We start from the raw sequence: 23,043 nt of genomic DNA on the forward strand, positions 1-23,043 counted from the left end.
GAAGACGTGATCTCACTCTGCAGTGCCCCCGCTGGGAGGTGCCCAAGACCGCCCCACCCCAGCCGGCGTGGCAGGAAGGGGGCACTGTACCTGCCGGTTACCTCCCAGGCCTAGCAGCCTGACTGGGGGAGCAGAAATGGACCCCAAACCCCAGCCGGGCCTGCGCTGAGCCAGGACTCGGGCGTGGCGGGGCCGAGCGGGAGTGAGCGGCCTGGCCTCGGATGGTGCAGCCATTCTCTGCAGCTTTCACACGCCGGCAGCTGCCCCCAACCCCTGACAGCTGCCCCCAGCTCCCCACGGCGTCAGGACCGAGCAAAGGCCACGTGGCAGCTGCAAGGGGCCTCGGCTGCTGCGCATAGCTCCCGGTGTCAGGCCCCGGTGCTGGTAACGTGGCACGTGCCAGCATCAGCGCCCGGAGAGGGAAAGTTACCGCTAATGGGGCAGCGTATCTGGGACTGAGCCGTTTGGTGATAAGGGGGCTCGGGCAGGCAATCCTGCTGGGGGGTGGGCAGGGCCCAAGCCCCAGCTCCTCCGCCCTCCCCCTCCTCTGCCCCCCACTTGGTCTGTTGGGGGGGGGCCCCGTGGCTCGAGGGGTGGGGGCTGGCTAGTGAGCAGTGGCCGCTGCTGACCCCCCCAGGCTGCAGGAGGCAGGCGGAGAAAGGAGAAGCCTGGGAAAGAAGTGTTAATCCCTGTGCCCTCTGCCCCCTCAGTGCCTGGGCAAAGAACAGCAGCACCAGCTGGCACCGGGCAATGTCCCCAGCCCCTGGAGGAAACACCCAGGGGCGTCGGTGAGCTGCGACGGAACCAGGGGGCCCTTCTCAAAGGTGCCTGCTCTGTGCCCCCCAGCACCTCCCGACTGCCTGGGCAGCGCAACCTTCTCCATTCTTGCATCATGCCCCTTGCCGGGAGCCCTCAGCACCTGTTCCCGGCCGGGGGAGGCAGCACCCCCCAATCTCCCCCAGCCAGCACCCTCCCCCGGGGCCCCAGGTGCCGGCCAATCACAGCAGGCAGGAGGGCAGGGCCTGCCCCCATGACTGACAAGTGCCTGGAGCCTGGACGGGCAGCACCTCAAGCCAAGCCCTGAGTCAGGCTCCCTCGGGCGAGCAGCACCCATCTCAGCCCCTGGCACCGGGCAGCGGCTGTGGCGAGCAGCTCCTCGCATGGCAGGGCGACGCGGGGCAGCCCGGGTGTGACAGCAGGAGGCAGACTGGCTGGGCAGAGCTCGGAGACAGATCCTGAGGGCCTGGCACCGTCCCTACCCCCCTGCCGCCCTCGGTTCTAGATGGCGCCTGGCTCCGGCGCACAGCGGGAGAGGAGCGGGCAGCCCCCAGGGGGTTGGCTACCCCTGGCCGCCCTGGCCTTGCTGTGGGGATCCTCGGTCCAGGGAGGAGGGAAGCCAGGGTGCCCCTCGTGCGGGATGCCCACCCTGGAGCCGGGCACGGAGAGGCGCTTCCTGCTCGAGCTGGCCCAGCGGCAGATCCTGGAGAAGCTGCACCTGAGCGAGAGGCCCAACGTCACCCAGCCGGTGCCCCGCGGAGCCGTCGCCAACGCCCTGCGGCACCTGCATGCGGGCAAAGCCCGGCGGGACGGGCAGCCGGGGCCCTTCGCCCGCTGGGACGGCCCCGACGCCAACGAGCTGGGCTATGAGATGATCAGTTTTGCCAAGACAGGTGGGTGCCGCCGACGGGGAACCGAGGCTTGGGGGCAGGGGCGGGGCTGGGGGTGAGCCAGGAGCAGGGGTGGGAACAGGCGGGGACGGGGAGCGGGACGGAGCCAGCGGCTCTGCCCCACCAAAGGGAACTTTTCTGATTGCAGGTGGGAAAACCCGGGGTCCGGAGAGCAGAGAAGGGGGTGAGTGGGGAGACAGGGGGGCGGCCCAGGCTGCTCTCAGGACAGACCATGCAGGGGGTGGGGGCAGAGGCACCCCTCACCCGGCTACGAGGACCCCACAGGTTAACGGAGCCCTTCCCTAGGGCTAGATAGTGCCACAGCATCACTCCTGGGTTCTGTCCCCAGTTCTGGGAGGGGAGTGGGTCTAGTGGCTATAGTCAGGGGGGTGGCTGGGAGCCAGGACTCCTGGGTTCTGTCCCCAGTTCTGGGAGGGGAACAGGGTCTAGTGGGTTAAGACCAAGGCGGGGGTCAGGACTCCTGGGTTCTATCCCCAGTTCTGGGAGGGAAGTGGGGTGTGGTGGTTAGCAGCGGTGGCTCCAGGCACCAGCGCTCCAAGCGCGTCCCTGGGGCGGCAAGCCGCCTTCAGCGGCGTGCCTGCAGGAGGTCCGCCGGTCCTGCGGATTCGGCGGCAATTCGGCGGCGGGTACGCCGAAGCCGCGGGACCAGCGGACCTCCCGCAGGCACGCCGCTGAATCCGCGGGACCGGGAACCTCCCGCAGGTGCACCGCTGAAGGCTGCCTGCCTGCCATGCTTAGGGCAGCAAAAAAGCTAAAGCCACCCCTGGTGGTTAGAGCAGGGGGGCTGGGAGTCAGGGGGGCTGGGAGTCAGGACTCCTGGGTTCTAGCCCCAGCTATGGGAGGGGAGGGGAGTGGGGTGTAGTGGTTAGAGCAGGGGGGCTGTCTGTCAGGGGGGCTGGGAGCCGGGACTCCTGGGTTCTCTCCCTGGCTCTGAGAGGGAAGTGGGGTGTAGTGGTTAGAGCCGGGGCTGGGAGCCGGGACTCCTGGGTTCAAAGCCCAGCTCTTCAGTGACTCACTTTCCCCAGCGGAGGAACTGGCTCCCCGAGGCCGGGATGGTCCGTGGATCTCTGACCGGGGCGGGGGGTGTGTGTGTCTCTGAACCAGGGTGCACTCTGGGCCTGGCAGCTTGGGGGGTAAGGGAGAGATCTGGGCACTGGGACCCCCCCCCCAGTGCTGGCAGGACTGCTGGCATCCCACTGCTCCTGACACGCAAGGGAGGGGGCCTCTGGGGCTGGATGGGGGACAAACAGTACCCCACTGGAATCTATTTCCCAGGGGATCAGCCCCCCACCCCATGTTTGGGGGGCTGGAGTCATCTGCAAACCCCTCCCCCTATGGGCCTCTGCTGCCCACCCCCCCACGGGAGGTCCCCAGGGCAGAGACGGGACCCAGCAGTGTCTCCCAATGCCCCCAGCCCCTTGGAGCTGAACCGGTGTGGGAGTCCTTGCTGTCACTGCCGGGTTCTCCTATGGGCGGCGCTAGAACGCCGCCTCCAGGGAAGGGACACGCCAGAGCTCGGTGGGGGCAGCGGGTCAGAGACAGCGCCCCTCAGTGGACCGGCCGCCCAGGGGTGCCTGGGTCTTGGGGGACTTGGCTGGGTGGAGCAGGGAGCCTGGTGCCAGCTGCGAAGATGGGCATTCCCCGCCTGGCACCGCCCCCCCCGTTCTCACAGCCCCGCTCTCCCCACAGAGTTCTCCTCGCCCTCCAGCACGGGCCTGCGTTTCCGGTTCAGCCGGGGCAGGGGCCAGGATGTCCACATCTTGCAGGCCCAGCTGTGGCTCTACGTCCGGGCCCCCCGGAGCGGGCTCTCCCCGGTCACGCTGCGGGTTTCCCTGGCGGGGGCGCTGCTGAGCGAGAGGCAGCTGGAGGCCCGGGCCAGCGGCTGGCACACCTTCGCCCTCCTGCCTGCGCTCCAGGCCTTCTTCCGCGGGCAGGAGAAGACGCTGAGGCTGGAGCTGGAGTGTCGCGGGTGCCAGGCGAACGCCACGGCCGGGAGCGACGCCGGCGGCTCCCACCAGCCCTTCCTGGTGGCCAAGGCCACGATGCGGGAGCCGGGGCAGCGGCTGGCCAAACGCAGCCTGCGCTGCGACCAGACCTCCAGCCTGTGCTGCCGCAAAGACTATTACGTGGACTTCCGGGACATCGGGTGGAACGACTGGATCATCAAGCCAGAGGGCTACCAGATCAACTACTGCATGGGCCAGTGCCCGCCCCACGTGGCCAGCAGCCCGGGCATGGCCTCCTCCTCCCACACGGCCGTGCTCAACCTGATCCGGGCCCACAACACCCAGACGGGCGGGCAGTCCTGCTGCGTGCCCACACACCGCCGGCCCCTCTCCATCCTCTACTTCGACCGCAACAGCAACATCGTCAAGACCGACATCCCGGACATGATCGTGGACGCCTGCGGGTGCAGCTAGGGGGCCACGGCTGCCCCTGGAGAGGTGGGGGGCGGGGGGAATCTCGCGGTGCTGGTCAGCAGGGTTGGCATAGACTGCCCCGATGCCCTCGGGCGCTGTTCGGGAGACGCGGGTCAGGGATTGTTCTGGACTCTCACTCCCAGGAGGAGGCTGGTTAACATGATACATCTCTTGGGCGTGTGTGTCGGGGGGGGGGGGAGGAGGCAGCTGGCTACACCCTCCCTCCCCCACAGCGCACGCACACATTTCAAGCACAAGTGTGCAAGGAGGAAACCGGGCCAGGTGCCAAGTGGAGGAAAGGTCTCCGGGCCGGCTCGGGGCCAACGCCCCGCGGCACACGGCTCGGCTGCCCCAGCCGGGTATTTCTAGAGCTGGGTGGAAAATTTTGCCAAACAAAGCGGGTGGGTTCGTCTCACCGAGAACATTTTGATTTTCAGGGGATTGGGCAGAAAACTAGCAATTTCCAGCCGAGAAAAGGAACCTTTGGGCCCAAAATGTCCGGTGTTGAGATTTTCCGTTTCCCAACTGACCGTTTTCCCCAGGTGCTTCCCAAGGGCCGTGGTGGATCTCCCAAACCTGGCGCTTTGCCGGTCGAGCCGGGCTGGTGTCCGCTCCACCAGGGGTTACGCCCGGGGGGTGGCAAGACCCACGTGCAGGAGGAGGCCAGACAAGCCGGGCATGGCTGGGAACAGCCCCCAAGAACGGTCAGTGCTTCGAAAGCCCCAATTTGTCACCCCCAGAAGATTCCCATGGAAAATGGTCTCCCACGCTCTGGTCCTTTCACCCCTTTCTGGGGGGCTGCAGCCAATCGCTGAGCAGGTCTCTGGGATCCAGCCAGTTCTTCTCCCAGCCTAGGCCGGGCACCGGGCACCGGGCACCGGGCACCGCCCTGTTGACGGAGCTGGGACCCGTTTGGGTGCAGATTCTCTAGTGATATTTTTCTCATTGTGGTGGCAGTTCTGCTGCCGTGGGATGGACATGTTCAATGCATTGGGGGAGTGTTTACTGTAGGGCACCTCCCCAGGGTCGGAGCAGGGCACGGGGTGGTCGGGGAGGGGGTTCCCCACCCCGCCCTGCTGTGGAGCCTGGTGCCGAGTTTGCCTTTTTGTATTTTCTTTTCGCACTAATGTAAAAAAATATATTTTATTTTATTTTATTTTATTATTTCGAGCGACGTCTCCAATAAACGGGTGAAAACACGGCGTGTTTGTCCTGAAATTCTCTACAGAGCAGAGACACCGGGATGAGGCTGATAATACAGTCCAGCCAGTGCCCCTCAGTCCCGACCCACAGCCCCCTGCTAGCCCAGCCCTCGGCCCCCACATTCCCAGCTCTGCCAGTGCCCCTCACTCCCGACCCACAGCCCCCTGCTAGCCCAGCCCTGGGCTCCCCACACCCCATAGCTCTGCCAGTGCCCCTCCCTCCTGACCCGCAGCCCCTGTTAGCCCCGCCCTGGGCTCCCCCACACAGCCCTGCCAGTGCCCCTCACTCCCAACCCGCAGCCCCTGCTAGCCCAGCCCTGGGCTCCCCCCCACAGCCCTGCCAGTGCCTCTCACTCCAACCCGCAGCCCCTGCTAGCCCAGCCCTGGGATTCCCCCCCCCCCACAGCCCTGCCGGTGCCCCTCACTCCCGACCCGCAGCCCCCTGCTAGCCCCACCCTGGGCTCCCCACCCCCCATAGCTCTGCCAGTGCCCCTCAGTCCTGACCCGCAGCCCCATAGCGATAGTCCAGTCTAGTCACCTTGGACCAAGGGCTTTAAGGCGGCCTGAGGGGAGGGGTTCAGGGCTACTCCAGCGCAGATTCCCAGTTATTCAAGCGGCCCCTCTGTGTTTAGCAGCCCCCCCAGATCTGCAGCAGGACCCCCTGTGGCTGAGGGGAGAGCAGGGCCTTTGATGGGCGTGACGCTACCCCAGGTGGGGGCAGGGTAAACGAGAAGCCGGGAGGTTCCTGGGCCGGTCCCAGGGGGTAAAGCCGGGCATGTGAGCGCTGGATGCCAGCTTCAGTCCCCAGGGCAGGTCCCTGTAGCCCAGCAAGCATTGGGGGTCGCTAGGGCTTGGGGGTCGGGGGAGCTGGGAGTTGGGGGGTCACTGGGGCTTGGGAGTCGGTGGAGCTGGGCATTGGGGGTCACTGGGGCTTGGGGATCAGGGGAACTGGGAGTTGGGGGTCGCTGGGACTTGGCGGTCGCTGGAGGTCAGGAGTCGGTGGAACTGGGCATTGGGGGTCAGGGGTCGGGGGAGCTGCATAGAATCAGACGGCCGCCCCCCCCCCCCCCACTCTCCCCCCGGCTCTGGTTGTGCCAGCGCCAGCTCAGGGCCGCGTTATCTGGGGCCGAGTCCTGGCTGCTTTCCCGGCCCTGCGCCCAGCGCCCGGGCAAAGGGCGACTTTCATCAGCTCCGGGCGGCCCGAACATGCCGGGATCAGCTGGGGATGGAGCCACTCCACCCCCCCAGCCCTCCCCACTAGGAAAGTCCAAGCTGCCCCGGAGTATTCCAGACACCCCACCCCTGTGCCCCTCACTCCCGACCCACAGCCCCTGCTAGTCCAGCCCTGGGCTCCCCCTCCCCCCCAGCCCTGCTGGTGCCCCTGGTGTTTAGTGGCACAGGCCTGGAGGGTGCCCCCCCAGCCGTGTGTGCGTGTGTGGCACAGTGACACGCTGACACACTAACCTACCCCCAGCCTGGCGCGGGGGGGGGGGGGGGGGCTGCCCTTAAGACTTTAATCCGCCTCCTCATCCACCCGGTCTGAGCCGCTTTCACTTTCTTAAAGAGACAGCCCGAGCTGGGGGGGAGGGGCTGCTAGTAGGGGTGGGAGGCTGGGGGAGGGCGGGGGCCACTGGCTGTCTGTCTGTCTCTCTGTCCTTGCTGCTGTCTGGCCGGTTCGCGCTCCACCCGCCCGGTGGAGGGACCGGTTCTGGGGGTCTGGCGGGCCCAGCCCTGCGGCGCTGTGGGGAAGGTGGCATTGAGCAGAGGTTGGGGTCTGTGCCAGGGGAAGGGGCTGTGGGAAGTGGCCAGTTCTGGGGCAGATGTGGCCCGGCAGCTCGGCCAGGGTCACGTTCCGGAGCCAATCCAGGCTAAGCCGCTTAGACCTGTTGCAAAACTCTCCCGCCCAGAACCTCTCCCAGCTGGTGTCAGGCTAGGGCCCGACCCTGCTGGGGCAGGGAGACACCCTGAGCCGGGAGCCCCCGTGCACCCAGGGGCCCTAGGACTTGGCCTACCCCGGCCAGGCAGAGCACCGGGGCCTTAGCTCAGGTCTCCCCCCACCCTGCTCCTTTCCCAGCCGCTGAGACCTGGCGCCCCCTAGAGGCTGAAACCCTCCTTCGTTCCTGCATCTCAGATGTGTGCGGAGCTGCAGGTGGAAGGGGCGAGAGCTAGGGGCGGCGTTTGGAGAGGATTAGTCCTGGCCCAGCCCTGCTGCCGCACAGACACAGAGCGAGAGACCTGCCCCCGAGAGCTCACAGGGGCCAAGAGGGGAAACTGAGGCACGGAGGCGAGAGGCTCTGGGGGTGAGTGGAAGACCGGGGGAATTCCAGACCAGCAGCCTAACTTGGACACCTGGAAAGATACCGGAAGCCATGATAACAAGCAGTTTGCGAGTGTCCAGAGATAACAGCATTATAAGGAGTCGCCAAACCGACCTCCCTTCCTTCTTGGGTGGGGTTCCTGGCCTGGTGGGTGGGGGAAGCTACAGACGCGACACAGCTTGATTTGGGGGAGGTTTCGGGCACCGTCCCACGCCAGGTGCACAAGCAGACTGGGGAGATGTGGGCTAGAGGTGATGTTACTGTCGGGTGGGTGCACAACTGGCTGAAAGCCCATCAGACGAGTTCGCTGTCGAACGGGGAGGGGGGCCGGAGAACAGCCCTCGTGTTAGGGGCTGTGATAAAGGGGCTGGTGATCGAGGACAAGAACAACAGGGGAGATGGAGGAAAAGCTGCTGCCCCCAGGGGGCTGGAGCTCTGAAACGGGCCCCAGGGGAGGCCGGGAATCCCGGTCAGGGCTGATCTAGGCTCACCTCGTCCTGCCTCGGCACAGGGTCCCTCGGGCAGGCTGTGGGCAGTCACCCGGGAGCAGGAGCCAGTCGCCAGGGGTAGGAGCCAGGTTACTTGGCGAGGGACAAGGCCGGGACCCCGCAGGAACCGGGGTTGGTGCCGCCAATGCCTGGCCAGTCGGGGTGCTGGGCTCCGGCATTGAGTGGCCGACTCGTCCCACCCGCCCCACAGCGGAGTCTCCCAGGGTGGGGAGGGGGGGGGTGTCACTGCCGGACGTGGCGGCACTCCGGGGGGGAGAGAGGCTGGGCACTTGCCCCCTCGTCACGGGCCCAGGGACCCCGCTGCTGCTCTGGGGGGAGGGGAAGGGCCTGAGCCTGGGGAGAGGGAAACCCTTCATGCTGCCCAGGGGGCTGGTGAGACAGCAGAGCCCCCCTGCCCGGAGCACTCGGCCCCGGCGCCTGTGGGCAGCACCAAGGGCCTCCCGCAGCTCCCAGGCAGCCGCCGGGGTATCACCTCAGGGGGCAGGATTGGGCCCACAAGTGCCATGGCTCACAGCAGTGTGTGCATGTGCGTGCGTGTGTCCATGTGTGTGTGTGTGTGTGTCCATGTGTGTGTGTCCATGTGTGTGTGTGCATGTCTGTGTGTGTGTGTGTGTGCATGTCCATGTGTGCATGTGTGTGTGTATGCATGTGCATGCATGTGTGTGCATGTGCGTGCGTGTGTACGTGTATGCGTGTGTGTCTGTGTGTGTGAGTGTGCGCGCATGTGTGCACGTGCAAGTGTGTGTGTGTGTATGTGTGCGCATGTGCGTGTGTGTCTGTGTGTGCTCGTGTGTGTCTGTGTGTCTGTGTGTGTGTGTGCACGTGTGCATGTGCGTGTTTGCACCACTGCCCCCTCCAGGTTCCCATTTGCCCCGCCCCAGCGCCAGGGCAGACGAACAGGTGCTGGATCCAAACACACTCAGCCCTCTGCCCGGTGCACATTTAGCTGGTGACCACAAGGGGGCGTCTGCACCTCACTCCCCTGTCAGCAGGGGCAGAGCCGGGGGGGAGCCCAGGGCTGGGCTAGCAGGGGGCTGCGGGTCGGGAGTGAGGGGCACCGGCAGGGCTGGGGGGGGGAGCCCAGGGCTGGGCTAGCAGGGGCTGCGGGTCGGGGGTGAGGGGCACCGGCAGAGCTGGGGGGGGGGGATAGCAGACCCCCAAATGCAGCATGTGACCCCGTCCCGGGGGGGTCGTGCCCCCCCAAACACTCCTGGGGTCGACCTCTCTCGCCCTCTGGCCCTGCTGGTGGGGCTGGGAAAGTTTCCCTGAACGGAATTTCTGAAATCGGGGGGTGGGGAGTTACTGGGCGGGGGGTGAACGGGGCAGGGTCAGTCCCAGCTCTGGGGTCTGGCCCCCAAGCAGACCCCTCCCGCCGGGAATCCTGCCCCACACTGGCTCTGGGCCCTTTGCCCCGCATTTGGTCGCCACAGCAACAGCCCGGTGGGTGCAGGGCCACCTTGGGCTAAAAATAAGCCCCGCAAGGGTGGGTCATTACCCTGGTGCCAGGACGCCTGGGTTCTCTTCCCAGCCTTGGAGGGGAGGGGCGGGCTGATCATAGGACTGGGAGCCCGGACTCCTGGGTTCCAGGCCCAGCTCGGATGCAGGCTCCTTGGATGGCCTCACTCTGCCTCAGTTTCCCCACCTGTCCCTGTGGCTGTTTCCCTCCCCCCTCAGGCTGTCCCACTTGCCTGGGGGCTTGGTCCAGCCCCATGAGTAAGTGAGCAGTGCCCCAGCTCCCATGGAGGGGCTGGATGGGACATGTCCCGGTTGCTGGGAACAGTTTGGCCTTGGCTGGATTGGCAGGTCTGGAGGTGATGGGAATTGCAATCCCCTGCCGGAGTTACCCAAGCGGCAGCTGGCCCCGAATCTCCCCCCACAGCCCCGTGGGAGCCTGACCCCGGCACCTGCTGTTTGCTCACCCTTCACCCAGCAACCCGCAACGTGGCTCTCGACTTTGGCTGGGGCTGGCTCGGGCAGCGGTTGCTAGCGCCCTCCTGGGGCCCTGGCCGGCCATGCGTCCGGCCTGCAAACGGGGGCGGGCCCCACGGCGCCCGAACAGCCCCTAGCACCCTGACCCCCCTGGAGCCGGAGCCCCCGTCACATACCCCTCGTGGATTTGGGGGGCACCCTGGGCCCTGCTCAGTCCAATGCCCCCAGAGCAGGGGCAGGAGGGAGCTGTGGGCAGGATGATCCCTGCCACCGAGCAGTGACTCCCAGACCGAGCCCTGAGCAGGCCGCCTGGTGGGCTGGGGAAGGGGTCGGTGTGTCCAGGAACCAAGACCAGTCAGTCTGCAAGGGGCGTTCCCCGGGGGGCAGGCACAGCGGGGAGACCGGTGCCAGCTTGGGGAGGGAAGGGCGACCGGAGTCCGGTGCCAGCGCGGGGAGGGATGCGCGACTGGAGCCCGGACCCAGCTCGGGGAGGAAGGGGCGACCGGAGCCCGGTGCCAGCGCGGGGAGGGACGCGCGACCGGAGCCCGGTGCCAGCGCGGGGAGGGACGGGCGACCGGAGCCTGGTGCCAGCGCGGGGAGGGACGCGCGACCGGAGCCCGATGCCAGCGCGGGGAGGAAGGGGCGACCTGAGCCCGGTGCTAGCTCGGGAAGGTCTAGGCAGAGTGTTACCTGTCCCAGAGACCCATGCTCACTCGCGTCACCCCCGCAGCCCCTGCTCCCCCTGGCCTCAGCGCGCTTTATAGGCTCCATGCTTCCCTCCAGTCCAGGGGACCCTGTGGGGAAACACCACCTCAGATGGCCTGTGGGGCATCTGCCCCCCCTCCGCATCCTGGGCCCCAGGCTCCCCCCACTCCGGGAAATCCACCAGCAGGCTGGGTCTGGCTCTGCTCTCTGAACGGTGAGGAAGAGTCCTGCCCCACAATGTGCAACAGCCAGCCAGGGGATAGGGAAACTGAGGCACGTGCAGGGGAGTGACAGTCCCTTCCAGTGCGGGGCACCAGCAAGGGGATGGTGGCTCAGCGGCAGGATGGGGCTGGGAGACCAGTGCCCCGTGGTGATGCCAGGCAGCGTGGTCTCAATCCTGTGAGCCCGGCGCCCAGCAGGTAACCTCCCCGCGCTCGGGGCTTTAGCATCCTGGGCTCCTCTCGGCAAAGGGACCAGCCGGATACTGGGGGGCCGCACGGCCGCCTGACGCCCTGAGGTCTGGGAGCGAGCGGGGTGGGGCTGGCACGGCAGCGTTATGGCTGGTCCCACGTTCCCCGCAGGGCTGGTTGGGCCAGGGGGGCCGGTCCATGCCCAGCCCTGGATGGAGCAGCTGGGATCTGGGTGGGTGAGGGCTGAGTGCAGGGTCACGTTACAGGAGCTGGGTCCTAGATCTGAGCTCTCAGGCCCTGCCTGGCCCGTTAGCCAGACCCGTTTCCACCCAGTTGCAAAGTGTAGTGCAGACGAGACCCGGCCCTGGTCCCTAGCCAAGCTCTCACCTGGCACAATCCGGGGACGCTAGAGGCCGAGCTGTACAGTAGCATCTGGTGGGGAACTGGAGCGGGAGGAGGGTAGCGAGGTTGGATAGGCAGCCTCTAAAATCCTCCGTGCCGGGAATCCCTGATATGGGGAGCACTGGAGGCTGCGTGTGCGTATGCTCTAGGGGTCCCTATGCCCCTTCCAGAACCCAGGAGTCCTGGTTCCCAACCCGCCCTGCTCTGACCACTAGACCCCACGCCCCTCCCAGAGCTGAGAGAGAACCCAGGAGTCCTGGCTCCCAGCCCCCGCTGCTCTAACCCAGTCGACCCCCCCTTCCTGTCTCCAACACACCCCACCTGCTGCAACTACCCCCCCCCCAAACTGGGAGGGTGCCTGTGTCCGGAACCTCCATGAGCCTGAACTTGGGCCCTGTCTTCCAGATCTGGGAGGGGAGTGGGGTCTAGTGGTCAGAGCAGGGCAGGTTGGGAACCAGGACTCCTGGGTTCTATCCCTGGCTGGGGGAGGGAGGGGTCTAGTAGTTGGAGCAGGGGCAGGGCTGGGAGTCAGGACTCCTGGGTTCTATCCCTGGCTGGGGGAGGGGTTAGTGGTTGGCGCGGGGGCAGGGCTGGGAGTCAGAACTCCTGGGTTCTAACCCTGGCTGGGGGACAGGAGGAGGAGTCTAGTGGTTGGAGTGCAGGAAGGGCTGGGAGTCAGGACTCCTGGGTTCTATCCCTGGCTAGGGGAGGGGTCTAGTAGTTGGAGCGGGAGCAGGGCTGGGAGTCAGGACTCCTGGGTTCTATCCCTGGCTGGGGGACAGGGGGAGGGGTCTAGTGGTTGGAGTGCGAGAAGGGCTGGGAGTCAGGACTCCTGGGTTCTATCCCTGGCTGGGGGAGGGAGGGGTCTAGTAGTTGGAGCAGGGGCAGGGCTGGGAGTCAGGACTCCTGGGTTCTATCCCTGGCTGGGGGAGGGGTCTAGTAGTTGGAGCGGGGGCAGGGCTGGGAGTCAGGACTCCTGGGTTCTATCCCTGGCTGGGGGAGGGAGGGGTCTAGTAGTTGGAGCGGGGGCAGGGCTGGGAGTCAGGACTCCTGGGTTCTATCCCTGGCTGGGGGAGGGAGGGGTCTAGTAGTTGGAGCGGGGGCAGGGCTGGGAGTCAAGACTCCTGGGTTCTATCCCTGGCTGGGGGAGGGAGGGGTCTAGTAGTTGGAGCGGGGGCAGGGCTGGGAGTCAGGACTCCTGGGTTCTATCCCTGGCTGGGGGAGGGAGGGGTCTAGTAGTTGGAGCGGGGGCAGGGCTGGGAGTCAGGACTCCTGGGTTCTATCCCCAGTCTGACTGACCCCACCACAGTCCCCGCTCCAGGCCGTTCCAGGGCTCAGGCTCCCGATCCCATCACAGGCCCTAAAGGAGCCATGTTGGCCCGTCTCCCCCAGGCCAGGAACCTCCCCGGATCCCAGGGGGGAATCCAGCAACCCCCCCACTGCGGTGAGTGGAGTTATCTGTGGGAGGTTGGCTAGGCCCTGAGGGTGGGGGGCAGGGGAACCGTATGAGGGGGGTTGTGGGGAGCTGGGGGATGGGGGTGAACCATGAGAAGGGATGGGGGCGTGGAAACCATGGGGGGTGAGCCTTGGGAGAGCTGCGGGGGTAAGTCTTGGGGGTGTAGAGCTGAGGGGGGGTGAGGCTTGGGGGGGTGAGCTGGGGGGGGCAGAGAGCTGTGGGGGGGAGAACTGTGGGGGGTAGCCTTGGAGGGGGGAGAGATGTGCCCCCAGCTCCCATGGGGAAGTGGGGGCCGGCCAGGCCCAGCTGCGCCAGAGCCCCGAGGGGGCGGCCAGGCCCGGAGCAGCAGGTCGGGGTCACCGGCTTTGCATGTCCGGCCCCTTGGCTGACCCCAGCCCGGCGTTTACATCCCCAGCGCGCAGGTAGATTGCGTCATCACCCCGTGACATCACACTACGAGGTGACAACGGCGTGACATCACCGCGTGACGTGCCACGGCGACAGGACGGCGCTGCGTGACCCCACGCCATGAGGTGACCTCGCTCACTGGAGCGCGACCTTGAGGGCATGACATCATCACGTGGGCTCTCGGCACCCCCCCACACCGAGCGTGACATCATTTCCCTGGGGCCCGACATCATCGTGGGCCCTGTGAGGTCATCGTGCCATGGGGTGACATCGCCTCGCCCGTCCAGGATTCGTGGCTCCCCCGGGCCGGGGCCGGGCACAATCCAGAGCTGGCTCGCATCACGGGCATGTCATAAATGACCCACGTCTCTGCCAGATTGACAGCCAACAAAAGGGGGCCCCCCCCAGGCGTAGTCCCCTCCCCTTTCCGAGACCCCCCCAAAAATAGAGAGTTTTAAGGTCAAATGCGACACCATTTCCTGGGGACCCTTTGCTGGCAGCCCCAGCAGAGAGGCCAGTGAGGGAAGGTGCCTCCCCCGCTTCCTGTCCCCCCAGATGGGGGCCAGCACATTGGCAGGGCTGGACGTGGGGGGTGGGCAGAGGTTTCCCTGACGCTGCCCCCTCTCGTTGCCTCCCCCGGAAAATCTGCTGTCTCAGCCGGGGGCCCCAAACCTGAGGCTTTGGAAAACCTCGGCCCCTGGAGATGTTTCACTCCAGACCCCGACCATGCGAACCACTCGCTGGCGACACCCTTTGCCGTGATGCTCAGGGGGGCACCCCAGGCCTCAGAGAACTGGCTCCAACCCACGGCTCCTCTCCACCTGCCAACACCCCCCGCGGCAGGGAGAAGAGCCCCCTGTTTGCCCCCAAGCCCGTGGAGTCTGAGCCAGTCTGCTGCACGGGGTCTCGGCCGCCCCCCCAAACCCGAGTGGCGCTTTGACCCTGTGCACCAGGGGGCATCGACCAAAACCGGGAGTCCAGCCAAGCCCCCGCCCCAGCCTCTTCCTCACCAGGGTATTTTTTTGGAAGGGTGGGAGACCTCAGGTTCAGATTTTGCCTCAGGTCTCCCCAAAACTTCTGCGTGGCCCTGATGCCCCCTCCCGCTTTCCTCTTCCCACGAACTCCTCCATTCCTATACAGCCCCACAGAACCGGAGGGGTCCGGAGAGCAGCACTTAGGACCGCGAATGGCCTTCTCAGGCCAGGCGGGCAGGCAGAGGGCGTGAAAATGCCCCCCCCCCCCCCGAGATGGCACTTGGGTGGGGAAAGTTGTGAGTTTACAGCAGGGTTTGGCTGCCTGCTGCCTTGTGTGTGTGCGTGCGTGTGTGTGTGTGTATGTGCACAGATCCATCCCAGGTTTTCAAAGTGTCTCTGAAATTGTAGACAGCATGCTGTGTGAATTCAGTTCCTCACACAGAGCTCAGCCCTCCTCCTCCACATTCAGCCTTAAAAGTTTTTCTTAAAAAAAAAAAAACCTTCGCAAAACTGCTCCGCAACTTGAAAGGGGCAAAGAAAGAGAATTTTTTTTTGTGTGTCTGTCCTGACACTTCCCCCAAAGCCCCAGCGCGGCATCAAAGCCCGGCAGCGTTACACTGAGTCGCTCTCCCATGTGGAAAGACTCAAGAAATCATCGGGAAAGTTTCTTAAAAGAAAAACAAGACTTCCTTCTCCAAGGTGGTCCCGGGCTGCCGTCTGCGAATGGAATATTTATAACCCGGCCTGCGTCGGGCAGACAAAAATCACATTTTTGTTAACCATTTCTTTTTCTTTTGGTGGATTTCAAGGGAAAAGAAAGATGGGGAAAGTTTTGTGAAGAGGAAGGCTAACGATCTTCATCGCCACTGATTCGGGTTTTCGTTTTTAATCATTTCTCTGGATGTTACGTTTTTCTCCTGGAAAGAAGCGAAGTGCCCCGAAAAGTGGAATTTCAGCCTCGAGGCACCAAAGGGTGCGATTTTGGGGGAGAAAACATCAAAAAGGAAAAGAAAAGGATCCTTCCCTTGGCGCGCGAGTCACCATCCCAGTCCGGCTCCCAAAGGTATGATGCATTTTTTTGAAATAACTTTAAAAATAGATATATTAACTACAGGTTTGAGGGGGAGCAGGAATTTTGCCCAGTTTAACGGTTTCTGGTTCAAGGGGATGGTTTTGCTTATGGGACGCTTTGTCTCAGGACCTGCCGGATGAGTTTAATTTGGGTTTTTTTAAAACCACTCAAACTTTTAGAAAGACTTGATCCTTTTTCGATTCCACAAGATGCGGGAGTCGCTATTCCGGGACACCAAACTTCGGTGCCTACAGGGAACACACAACTGTAGCTAGAATTCCTGAGTGCCCCCTGGCCAGCAAAACCCGGCTGACTTGACAGTAAATTTCCCTTCATCCAAGTTTAATTTTGCAAAGTTACCGAGTTGCTTCCCCCCCCCCCTTTTGGCAAAACAATCCAGGAGGCTCCCAACTTCTGGAATTGGATCAGATGGGAGTGGGGGGAGGGGGGAAAACCACGGCCAATTACTTTGCCAAATTGCAATTTGTCAGGCAGGGATTACGCAGCCCGAACAGGCGCTTCCCCCCGGCTTTTACTGCTTTTGCTTTTCGCACGGCTGCAATTTGTTTTGCTTTGTGAACTTGGCAAAATCATTCCTGGGGTGCGGGGCGGCCTCCCCCTCTGGCCAGGTCTCCGGTGGGTGCCAGTCCATGGAGTTTGGCGGAGGATTTGTTTGGGATTACGCTCTAGAGCGCTCCCACCCCCAGCAGGCCCGGCGGTGGGTGGCTATTGACTGGCTGACACATCCGTCTGTCCCGTGCCCGGGTCACCCAGCGGTGCTGATGTCTTGAGCGGCCCAGAGAGCCCAGTTCCTACAGCTGGCTGGGGGCTCAGATTAGGGTCAGGAAACCCCGGATGGGGCGAAGGGGCCGGTGGAGGGCTCCGAGCGAGGGAAGTGACACCGCGCGGTTCTGTATTGTGATGTGGAGAGACACACGCACGCCTGGTGGCGGAACCGAGATCACCCAAGGAGATCCTGGCGCCCTTGTGCTAGCAGAGCCTGGAGCTGGCTGGGTGGGTGGGCGACGTGGGGACAGACCTGATGGGGGGACAGGTGCCGACAGAAAGTGAATGCAAAGGGCTGCACCCTGTGGATGGGTGGGGAGGCCCCAGTTCTCCAGCCCGTAGTCCAGGAGAAGGGAGCAGGGTGGCTGCCGAGGCCCCAGGGGAGCAGCACCAGAGTGGGGCACACGTCCGGGGCAGATCGGGCAATGGGGCTGTGGTGATAAACAGGCACCCTTGGGGCAGCCCGTCCATCGCCAGTGGGACTCCCCGATGCGCCGGGAGGCCGCCATCCCGCTCGTTCGTGGCACCCTGTGTCCTGCCAGGAGCCCTGCACAGGTGCCATCTAGCCCCCATCGGTTCCACTGGGCAAGGCCTAGCCCCTTCCCACCCCACCCATAGCCGGGTGGCACCTGGAGAGACGCTGGCCCCCTCCTGCCGCTGCCCACGCCCATGCCCTGCCCAATGGTCCCTGCAGGCCCGTCTCCAGCCTGACCTCCCTGGTCAGTGGGAGGTGGAGCCCGGGCATGAACCAGCCGCACCCCTGGGACACGGCTCCGCTGGCAGCGCCCGTTCAGGGTGAGGCCGAGGATTTCGTTCTCCCCAGACGAGCTTCCCAGAAGCCACCGGGAAACATTCCCGGGGGGCGGGAGGTGCCCAGCGATTGCCCCACCCGGGGAATCCTGCTGCCCAGCCCAGAGGCCCTGAGTCTCACTTTGCTGCATCAGCAATTCCTGGGCTTGCCACAGAGACGTGACAGGACTGGGCGGGGAAGGGAGAATCCCTCTGGCGTGGCTCAGGAGTGTGTTAGGTAACGCCTGGAGGTGCCACCCGTGATCGAGGCCCTGATGAGCCGGGCGCTGCCCAGACCCTACCCGAGATCAGGGCCCCGCCGGGTGCTGCCCAGACCCGGCCCGAGATCAGGGCCCCGCCGGGCGCTGCACAGACCCTGCCCGAGATCAGGGCCCCGCCGGGCGCTGCCCAGACCCGGCCCGAAATCAGGGCCCCGCCGGGCACTGCCCAGACCCTGCCCGAGATCAGGGCCCCGCCGGGCGCTGCCCAGACCCTACCTGAGATTAGGGCCCTGCCGGGCTGGGCGCTGCCCAGACCCTGCCTGAGATCAGGGCCCCGTCACGCCGGGCGTGGCACAGACCCTGCCCGAGATCAGGGCCCCGCCAGGCGCTGCCCAGACCCTGCCCGAGATCAGGGCCCCGCCGGGCGCTGCACGGACCCTGCCCGAGATCAGGGCCCCGCCGGGCTGGGCGCTGCCCAGACTCTGCCCGGGATCAGAGCCCCACCAGGTGCTACCCAGACCCTGCCCGAGATCAGGGTCCCACCGGGCACTGCACAGACCCTGCCCGAGATCAGGGCCCTGTCGCGTCGGGCGCTGCACGGACCCTGCCCGAGATCACTACCTACCAACGCTGCCCGAGCGTCTCCACCCTGCTGGGAGTTCACACACCATGGCCCATTCCGCCCTTGGCCTCTCTGCTGAGCCTGGACACGGGGCAGGGGCGCGCGTGGCCTTGCCAGCGCAGACACCGATCTGCCAGGACCCGGGCAGGCCCCGCTGACGCTGGGCGGGCGGGCAGCAAACCTTCAGTGGCGGGGAGCCAGCTCCCACGCGGGTCGGTGGGTCCCCAGGGAGAAGGGTCCGGGGGACGTAACACCAGGCAGCTGATGGGCTCGGGTGCAGCAGCTAATGCAAGGGTGCGGTGTGGACGCTCTGATTTGACCCACTGATGCTGGCTGACCCCTCTGTTTGCCCCTGTTTCCCCAAACCTCGGGAGGCTCCATCTCCAGGGGGAAGCCGGGCTGGGACCCCCTAAGAGGTGAACGCAGATGGATCCAGTTACTCCGGTGCAGCCCCGGCGCGCTGCTTCCCTGAAACTCAAAGCAGGGCGGCGACTCTGAAACGGCTTGAAATTAAACCATGTAGACAAGACCCTTGTTAAACCAGTTCAGACCCTCTGAGCTGAAGTCGCTGAGGAATGGGTTTGCTCCCATTTAACTAACCCAGTGCGAGTTCCTGTCCGGGCAGGAACGCACCCAGCCCCTGGCCCGGCTCCCTGGGCGGAGCTGCCACCGGGCTCGGCTCCAGAGGTGGGCCCCCTGCTCGGCCATTCCCTGGGTGACATGTCTGCGCTGCGCCCTTTGGAGAATCCGGCCCCAATGGCATCCAGGAGCCGGTGGGGCCTGGCTCAGCTACCTGCAGGGACGGGGTGGTTATTGCTTTGTGCGTGGGTCACGGCTGTCCCGGGGGGTCGGGGTTCTTGGCAGTCTGGGCAGGACAGCTGGGCGGGGCTTGGGTGGGGGTGGCTGGGGGGGGTTTAAGGTAAAATGTCAATTTAAAATAATCTCATCGTTTGGACTGAGAAACCTGTAGCTATGCCGACATTGCAGTAACAGCTGGGGGTGGAAAGGTCATCTGGTGAGTTAGAGCGGGGCTGGGGGAAGGGTGGGTGGGGAGCCAGGACGCCTGGGTTCTGCTCACGCCTTCACCTTCACCGCTGACTCTGGGTGTGAATTTAGACAAGTCCCTTCGCCCCTCTGGGGTCATGACACGGAGCCGGTTCATCCCTGCAGGTCTTTGGCTGCCAAAGAAGTGGGAGCCGGGGCGGGAGCTGGGGTGGGTCCCAGGCTGGGCACAGGGCAGGGGGCCCGGCCCCGTCTGATACAGGTGATCTGGGTGCTGCGCCCTGGGTCCCGGCGCATCCACAGAGGCGCAAGGACCTTGCCTGACAAGGGCTTCAGGCCGGGGCCCCGCAGCTCCGCTCCCGCCCCCATCCCCACCCGCCGTCCGTCTGCGTTTGCTGCTTGTTTATTTGTGCGTCTGGCTCTGTGCGGCTCAGCCCCGGCCCAGCGCTGGCTCCCGTCGGCGAGCAGGGGGCAGCTGGGCCCGGGACCCCCGGCCGTGCGGTGTCTGCAGCTCCGGAGCTGTGGGGGAGGCCACCTCCGATCACGGCCCTTCCCGTTGTCTCAGACACGCACGCAGGGCGGCGGCTGGGTCACAGCCTGTGAACGGCCCATGCCTGCCCGTGGCTCAGCCGGGCGGGGTATTTCCACCCCATGCTTGGGACAGTTAGATTCAGGTCGGGAGTGAAGGGCACTGGCAGATCTGGAGGTGGGGAGCCCAGGGCTGGGCTGGCAGGGGCTGCAGGTCGGGAGTGAGGGGCACCGGCAGGGCTGGGCTAGCAGGGGCTGTGGGTCGGGAGTGAGGGGCACCGGCAGGGCTGGGCTGGCAGGGGCTGCAGGTCGGGAGTGAGGGGCACTGGCAGAGGCGGGCGCCTGGCCCGCTGGCAGCGTGGCACGCTGAGTCGGGCGAGGTTGCCCGCTGCAGAGAAGTCTCCGTCCCGGGCAGTGATTCATCACGGACACCTTGTAACATGTCGGGGCCATGGGGCGCGAAGGGAGAGGCTGGGAGCTGGAGCTGAGCCCGGAGCTGGAGAATCGTAACTCGATGCCCGCTGGGAGGGTGGGCGGGGGCGGGGAACACCCCACACCTGGTGGCAGCTGGGTGACCTTTTACATTCAAAGGGGCCCAGCCCCATTGTGCCGTGGGCTCCCAGGCAGCTGCATGGGAACGACTGTCCTTAATTCCCAGGGGCTCCCCGCCAGCCCCTCCAGGGCCTCTCTCCAGCCCTGTTCTCACTCTGGGGCCTCCTCCCGAATCAGCCAGGAAGGAGGGGGAATGTCCCCTCCAAGTTGGCTTTATGGGCGTCTCTGCCCAGCCCCCTCCTGTTGGGGCAGCCGGGACTCCTGGGTTCTCTTGCTGAGTCGGATATGTGGCGTGTCTGTGGGTCTGAAGTCAGTTGCCTGCGCTTTGCCTCAGTTTCCCCAATGCCAGGAGGCTGCAGCGCTGGCTCCCTGGCAGAGGTGAGGGGCTCCCTCCTCCCCGGATCTCAACACTCAGGCCAGGTCTGCACTGAGCAACCCACAGTGATCCCCCGGCGCCGGGCGTTCTGGAGCCGAGCTGGCGATGCCGGTCTGCGTGGTTCTGCGGGCTCCCTGGTACTGATCTAGTGGCACCCGGGCTTGGGGCATGGTCGGGAGGCTGGTGTCTAGGGACGTAGGAATGGCCAGGCAGAGTGTTTCCTGCCTCAGACCCAGGGGCTTCAAGCCCAGTTTCTTGTCTCCTCCAGTGGCTTCCTGCAGGAGGCGCTTGTGGGGTGAACTGCCAATAGGGGGGGCTTCCTGCCCCAAAGCAGGAGGGGTTTGATCCCTCCCGCAAGCTCTCACCCTTCCCAGCATCACACTGTCCTTCCCCATCCTTGGTTGCATCCCGCTCTTGTGGCAATGAGTCCCACAAGCTCACTGGGGAAGTAGTGTATTAGATGCGGACAATAAGAAGGGTGATTTGGACCGGTCCAACAAACCACAAACACCAAGAGTCTCTCCCCATTCTTTGGCTCCGAGGAGGATGTGGTCTGGAGCTCCCGAGATCGGTGCTCGTTAGCGGAGAGGGGCAGACGACCTGCTGACCATAGAGAAACTGGGATATTTATGGTGCTCCGTCATAGGGGGAGCTGAGATTTCGGGGTTTGATCCCCACCCCCTTGTCTTCCCTGTGGTGGGAGACACCCTTCCCTTGGCCATCATCCCAAGAGACCTGAGGTGTTGTCGCTGCCCCGGTGAAGCTGATTGGCTGCTATGTGACCTTACCTGGATGTCCCGCCTTCAGCAAGGTGGGACTTCCTGGCTCGCCGGCCTGTTGCGAGTCAGGCCCCTCGCCCATGAGGGTCTGGGGCAAGGGGAGGGGCTACTCTGAGCTAGGTCCCGCCCCAGTGGCCTGGGCCAGCAGGGGCTCCTGGCGGGCAACTCCCAGCCAGGTGGATGCTTAGCCCCACATGTGCAGCGTGGCCGTCTCCACCCTGTGCACCGGGAGGTGGAAAAGTTCCTCCCAGCAGCAGCTTTGTCGTGTCCCCCCCCAGCCCCTCCCCCCCCCCTGCAAGCTTTGTCGGGGCTGCCGTGAATCCCGTGCTGGGGGCCAAAGCAAACAAGCAGCAGCCCCCTCCCCGCAGCCCCCGGACCACCTAGCAAGAGCCGGCGGCCCTGCCACCTCGCACACGGCCTGTGGCTCAGGGCGAGTGCTCCCGGCCCGCCTGGGCTGAGCAGGGCAGCTGGGTGGGCAGGAGCGGAGACCAGACGGGGCAGGTGATTGTCCCGGGGTCCTCTGCACACAGCTCTGCCGGTGCCCCTCACTCCCGACCCGCAGCCCCCTGCTGCCCCAGCCCTGGGCTCCCCCCCAGCTCTGCCGGTGCCCCTCACTCCCGACCCGCAGCCCCCTGCTAGCCCAGCCCTGAGCTCCCCCCAGCCCTGCCGGTGCCCCTCACTCCTGACCCACAGCCCCTGCTATCCCAGACCTGGGCTCCCTCCCCCAGCTCTGCCGGTGCCCCTCGCATCTGTCTGAGTGTAGGTCTCTCTCTTTCTCTCTCTCTCTCTCTGTAGGTCTGTTTGTGTGTGTGTGTGTAGGGTTATGTGTGTGTGTGTGTGTGTGTAGGGGTGTCTGTGTATGTGTGTAGGTCTGTGTGTGCATGTGTAGGTCTGGGTGTCTGTGTATGTGTGTAGGTCTGGGTGTGCATGTGTAGGTCTGGGTGTTTGTGTAGGTCTGTGTCTGTGGGGGGGTATAGGTCTGGGTGTGCATGTGTAGGTCTGTGTGTCTGGGTGTGCATTTGTAGGTCTGGGTGTGTGTAGGTCTGGGTGTGTATGTAGGTCTGGGTTTGGGGGGCTGTGTGTAGGGTGTGTGTAGGTCTGGGTGGTGTAGGTCTGGGTGTGCGTGTGTAGGTCTGGGTGTGTGTAGGTCTGTGTGTGCATGTGTGGGTCTGGGTGGTGTAGGTCTGGGTGTGCGTGTGTAGGTCTGGGTGTGTGTAGGTCTGTGTGTGCATGTGTGGGTCTGGGTGGTGTAGGTCTGTGTGTGCATGTGTAGGTCTGGGTGTGTGTGTAGGTCTGGGTTTGGGGGGCTGTGTGTAGGGTGTGTGTAGGTCTGGGTGTGTGTGGGTCTGGGTGTGGGGGGCTGTGTAGGTCTCTGTGTGTGTGTATAGGTCTGGGTATGCGTTTGTAGGTCTGGGTGGTGTATGTCTGTGTGTGCGTGTGTAGGTCTGTGTGTGTGTGTAGGTCTGGGTTTGGGGGGCTGTGTAGGTCTGGGTGTGCATGTGTATGTCTGTGTGTGTGTAGGTCTGGGTGTGGGGGGCTGTGTAGGTCTGTGTGTGCGTGTGTAGGTCTGGGTGTGTGTGTAGGTCTGGGTTTGGGGGGCTGTGTAGGTCTGGGTGTGTGTAGGTCTGTGCGGGGAGGCTGTGTAGGTCTGTGTGTGCGTGTGTAGGTCTGGGTGTGTGTGTAGGTCTGGGTTTGGGGGGCTGTGTAGGTCTGTGTGTGCGTGTGTAGGTCTGGGTGGTGTAGGTCTGTGTGTGCGTGTGTAGGTCTGGGTTTGGGGGGCTGTGTAGGTCTGGGTGTGCATGTGTAGGTCTGGGTGGTGTAGGTCTGTGTGTGCGTGTGTAGGTCTGGGTGTGTGTGTAGGTCTGGGTTTGGGGGGCTGTGTAGGTCTGGGTGTG

At 64.8% G+C, this 23,043-nt stretch overlaps 2 protein-coding genes across 3 annotated transcripts in view; both read left to right on the forward strand.

Annotated features, from left to right (window-relative positions):
• Positions 1-407: 407 nt before the first annotated feature.
• LOC101948434 (inhibin beta C chain-like) lies at positions 408-5,307 on the forward strand. The gene is made up of 2 exons (XM_005282731.5): positions 408-1,670; positions 3,378-5,307. Exons 1-2 carry the CDS (start codon positions 1,283-1,285, stop codon positions 4,106-4,108), a joined length of 1,119 nt encoding a protein of 372 aa, XP_005282788.3. The 5' UTR covers positions 408-1,282; the 3' UTR covers positions 4,109-5,307.
• A 9,492-nt stretch (positions 5,308-14,799) lies between these two features.
• GLI1 (GLI family zinc finger 1) overlaps positions 14,800-23,043 on the forward strand; it is a 39,254-nt gene continuing 31,010 nt past the window's right edge. The window contains exons 1-2 of one of the 2 annotated variants that reach the window (XM_024112012.3): positions 14,802-15,120; positions 15,231-15,484. The gene's annotated coding sequence lies outside the window, so the exon portion shown is untranslated. Of the gene's footprint in view, positions 15,485-23,043 lie in introns of both variants that reach the window. The other variant, XM_024112013.3, reaches the window with a different exon arrangement.

Source organism: Chrysemys picta, chromosome 22 (genome assembly GCF_011386835.1).
Source record: "Chrysemys picta bellii isolate R12L10 chromosome 22, ASM1138683v2, whole genome shotgun sequence".
Classification (NCBI taxonomy): domain Eukaryota; kingdom Metazoa; phylum Chordata; order Testudines; family Emydidae; genus Chrysemys; species Chrysemys picta.

Excerpts from the sequence above, each read along its gene's own strand:
- LOC101948434 (XM_005282731.5), top strand. The coding sequence starts at position 1,283 with ATGGCGCCTGGCTCCGGCGCACAGCGGGAGAGGAGCGGGCAGCCCCCA. Across the intron at positions 1,671-3,377 it reads GATCAGTTTTGCCAAGACAG|AGTTCTCCTCGCCCTCCAGC; the intron begins GTGGGTGCCGCC and ends CTCTCCCCACAG.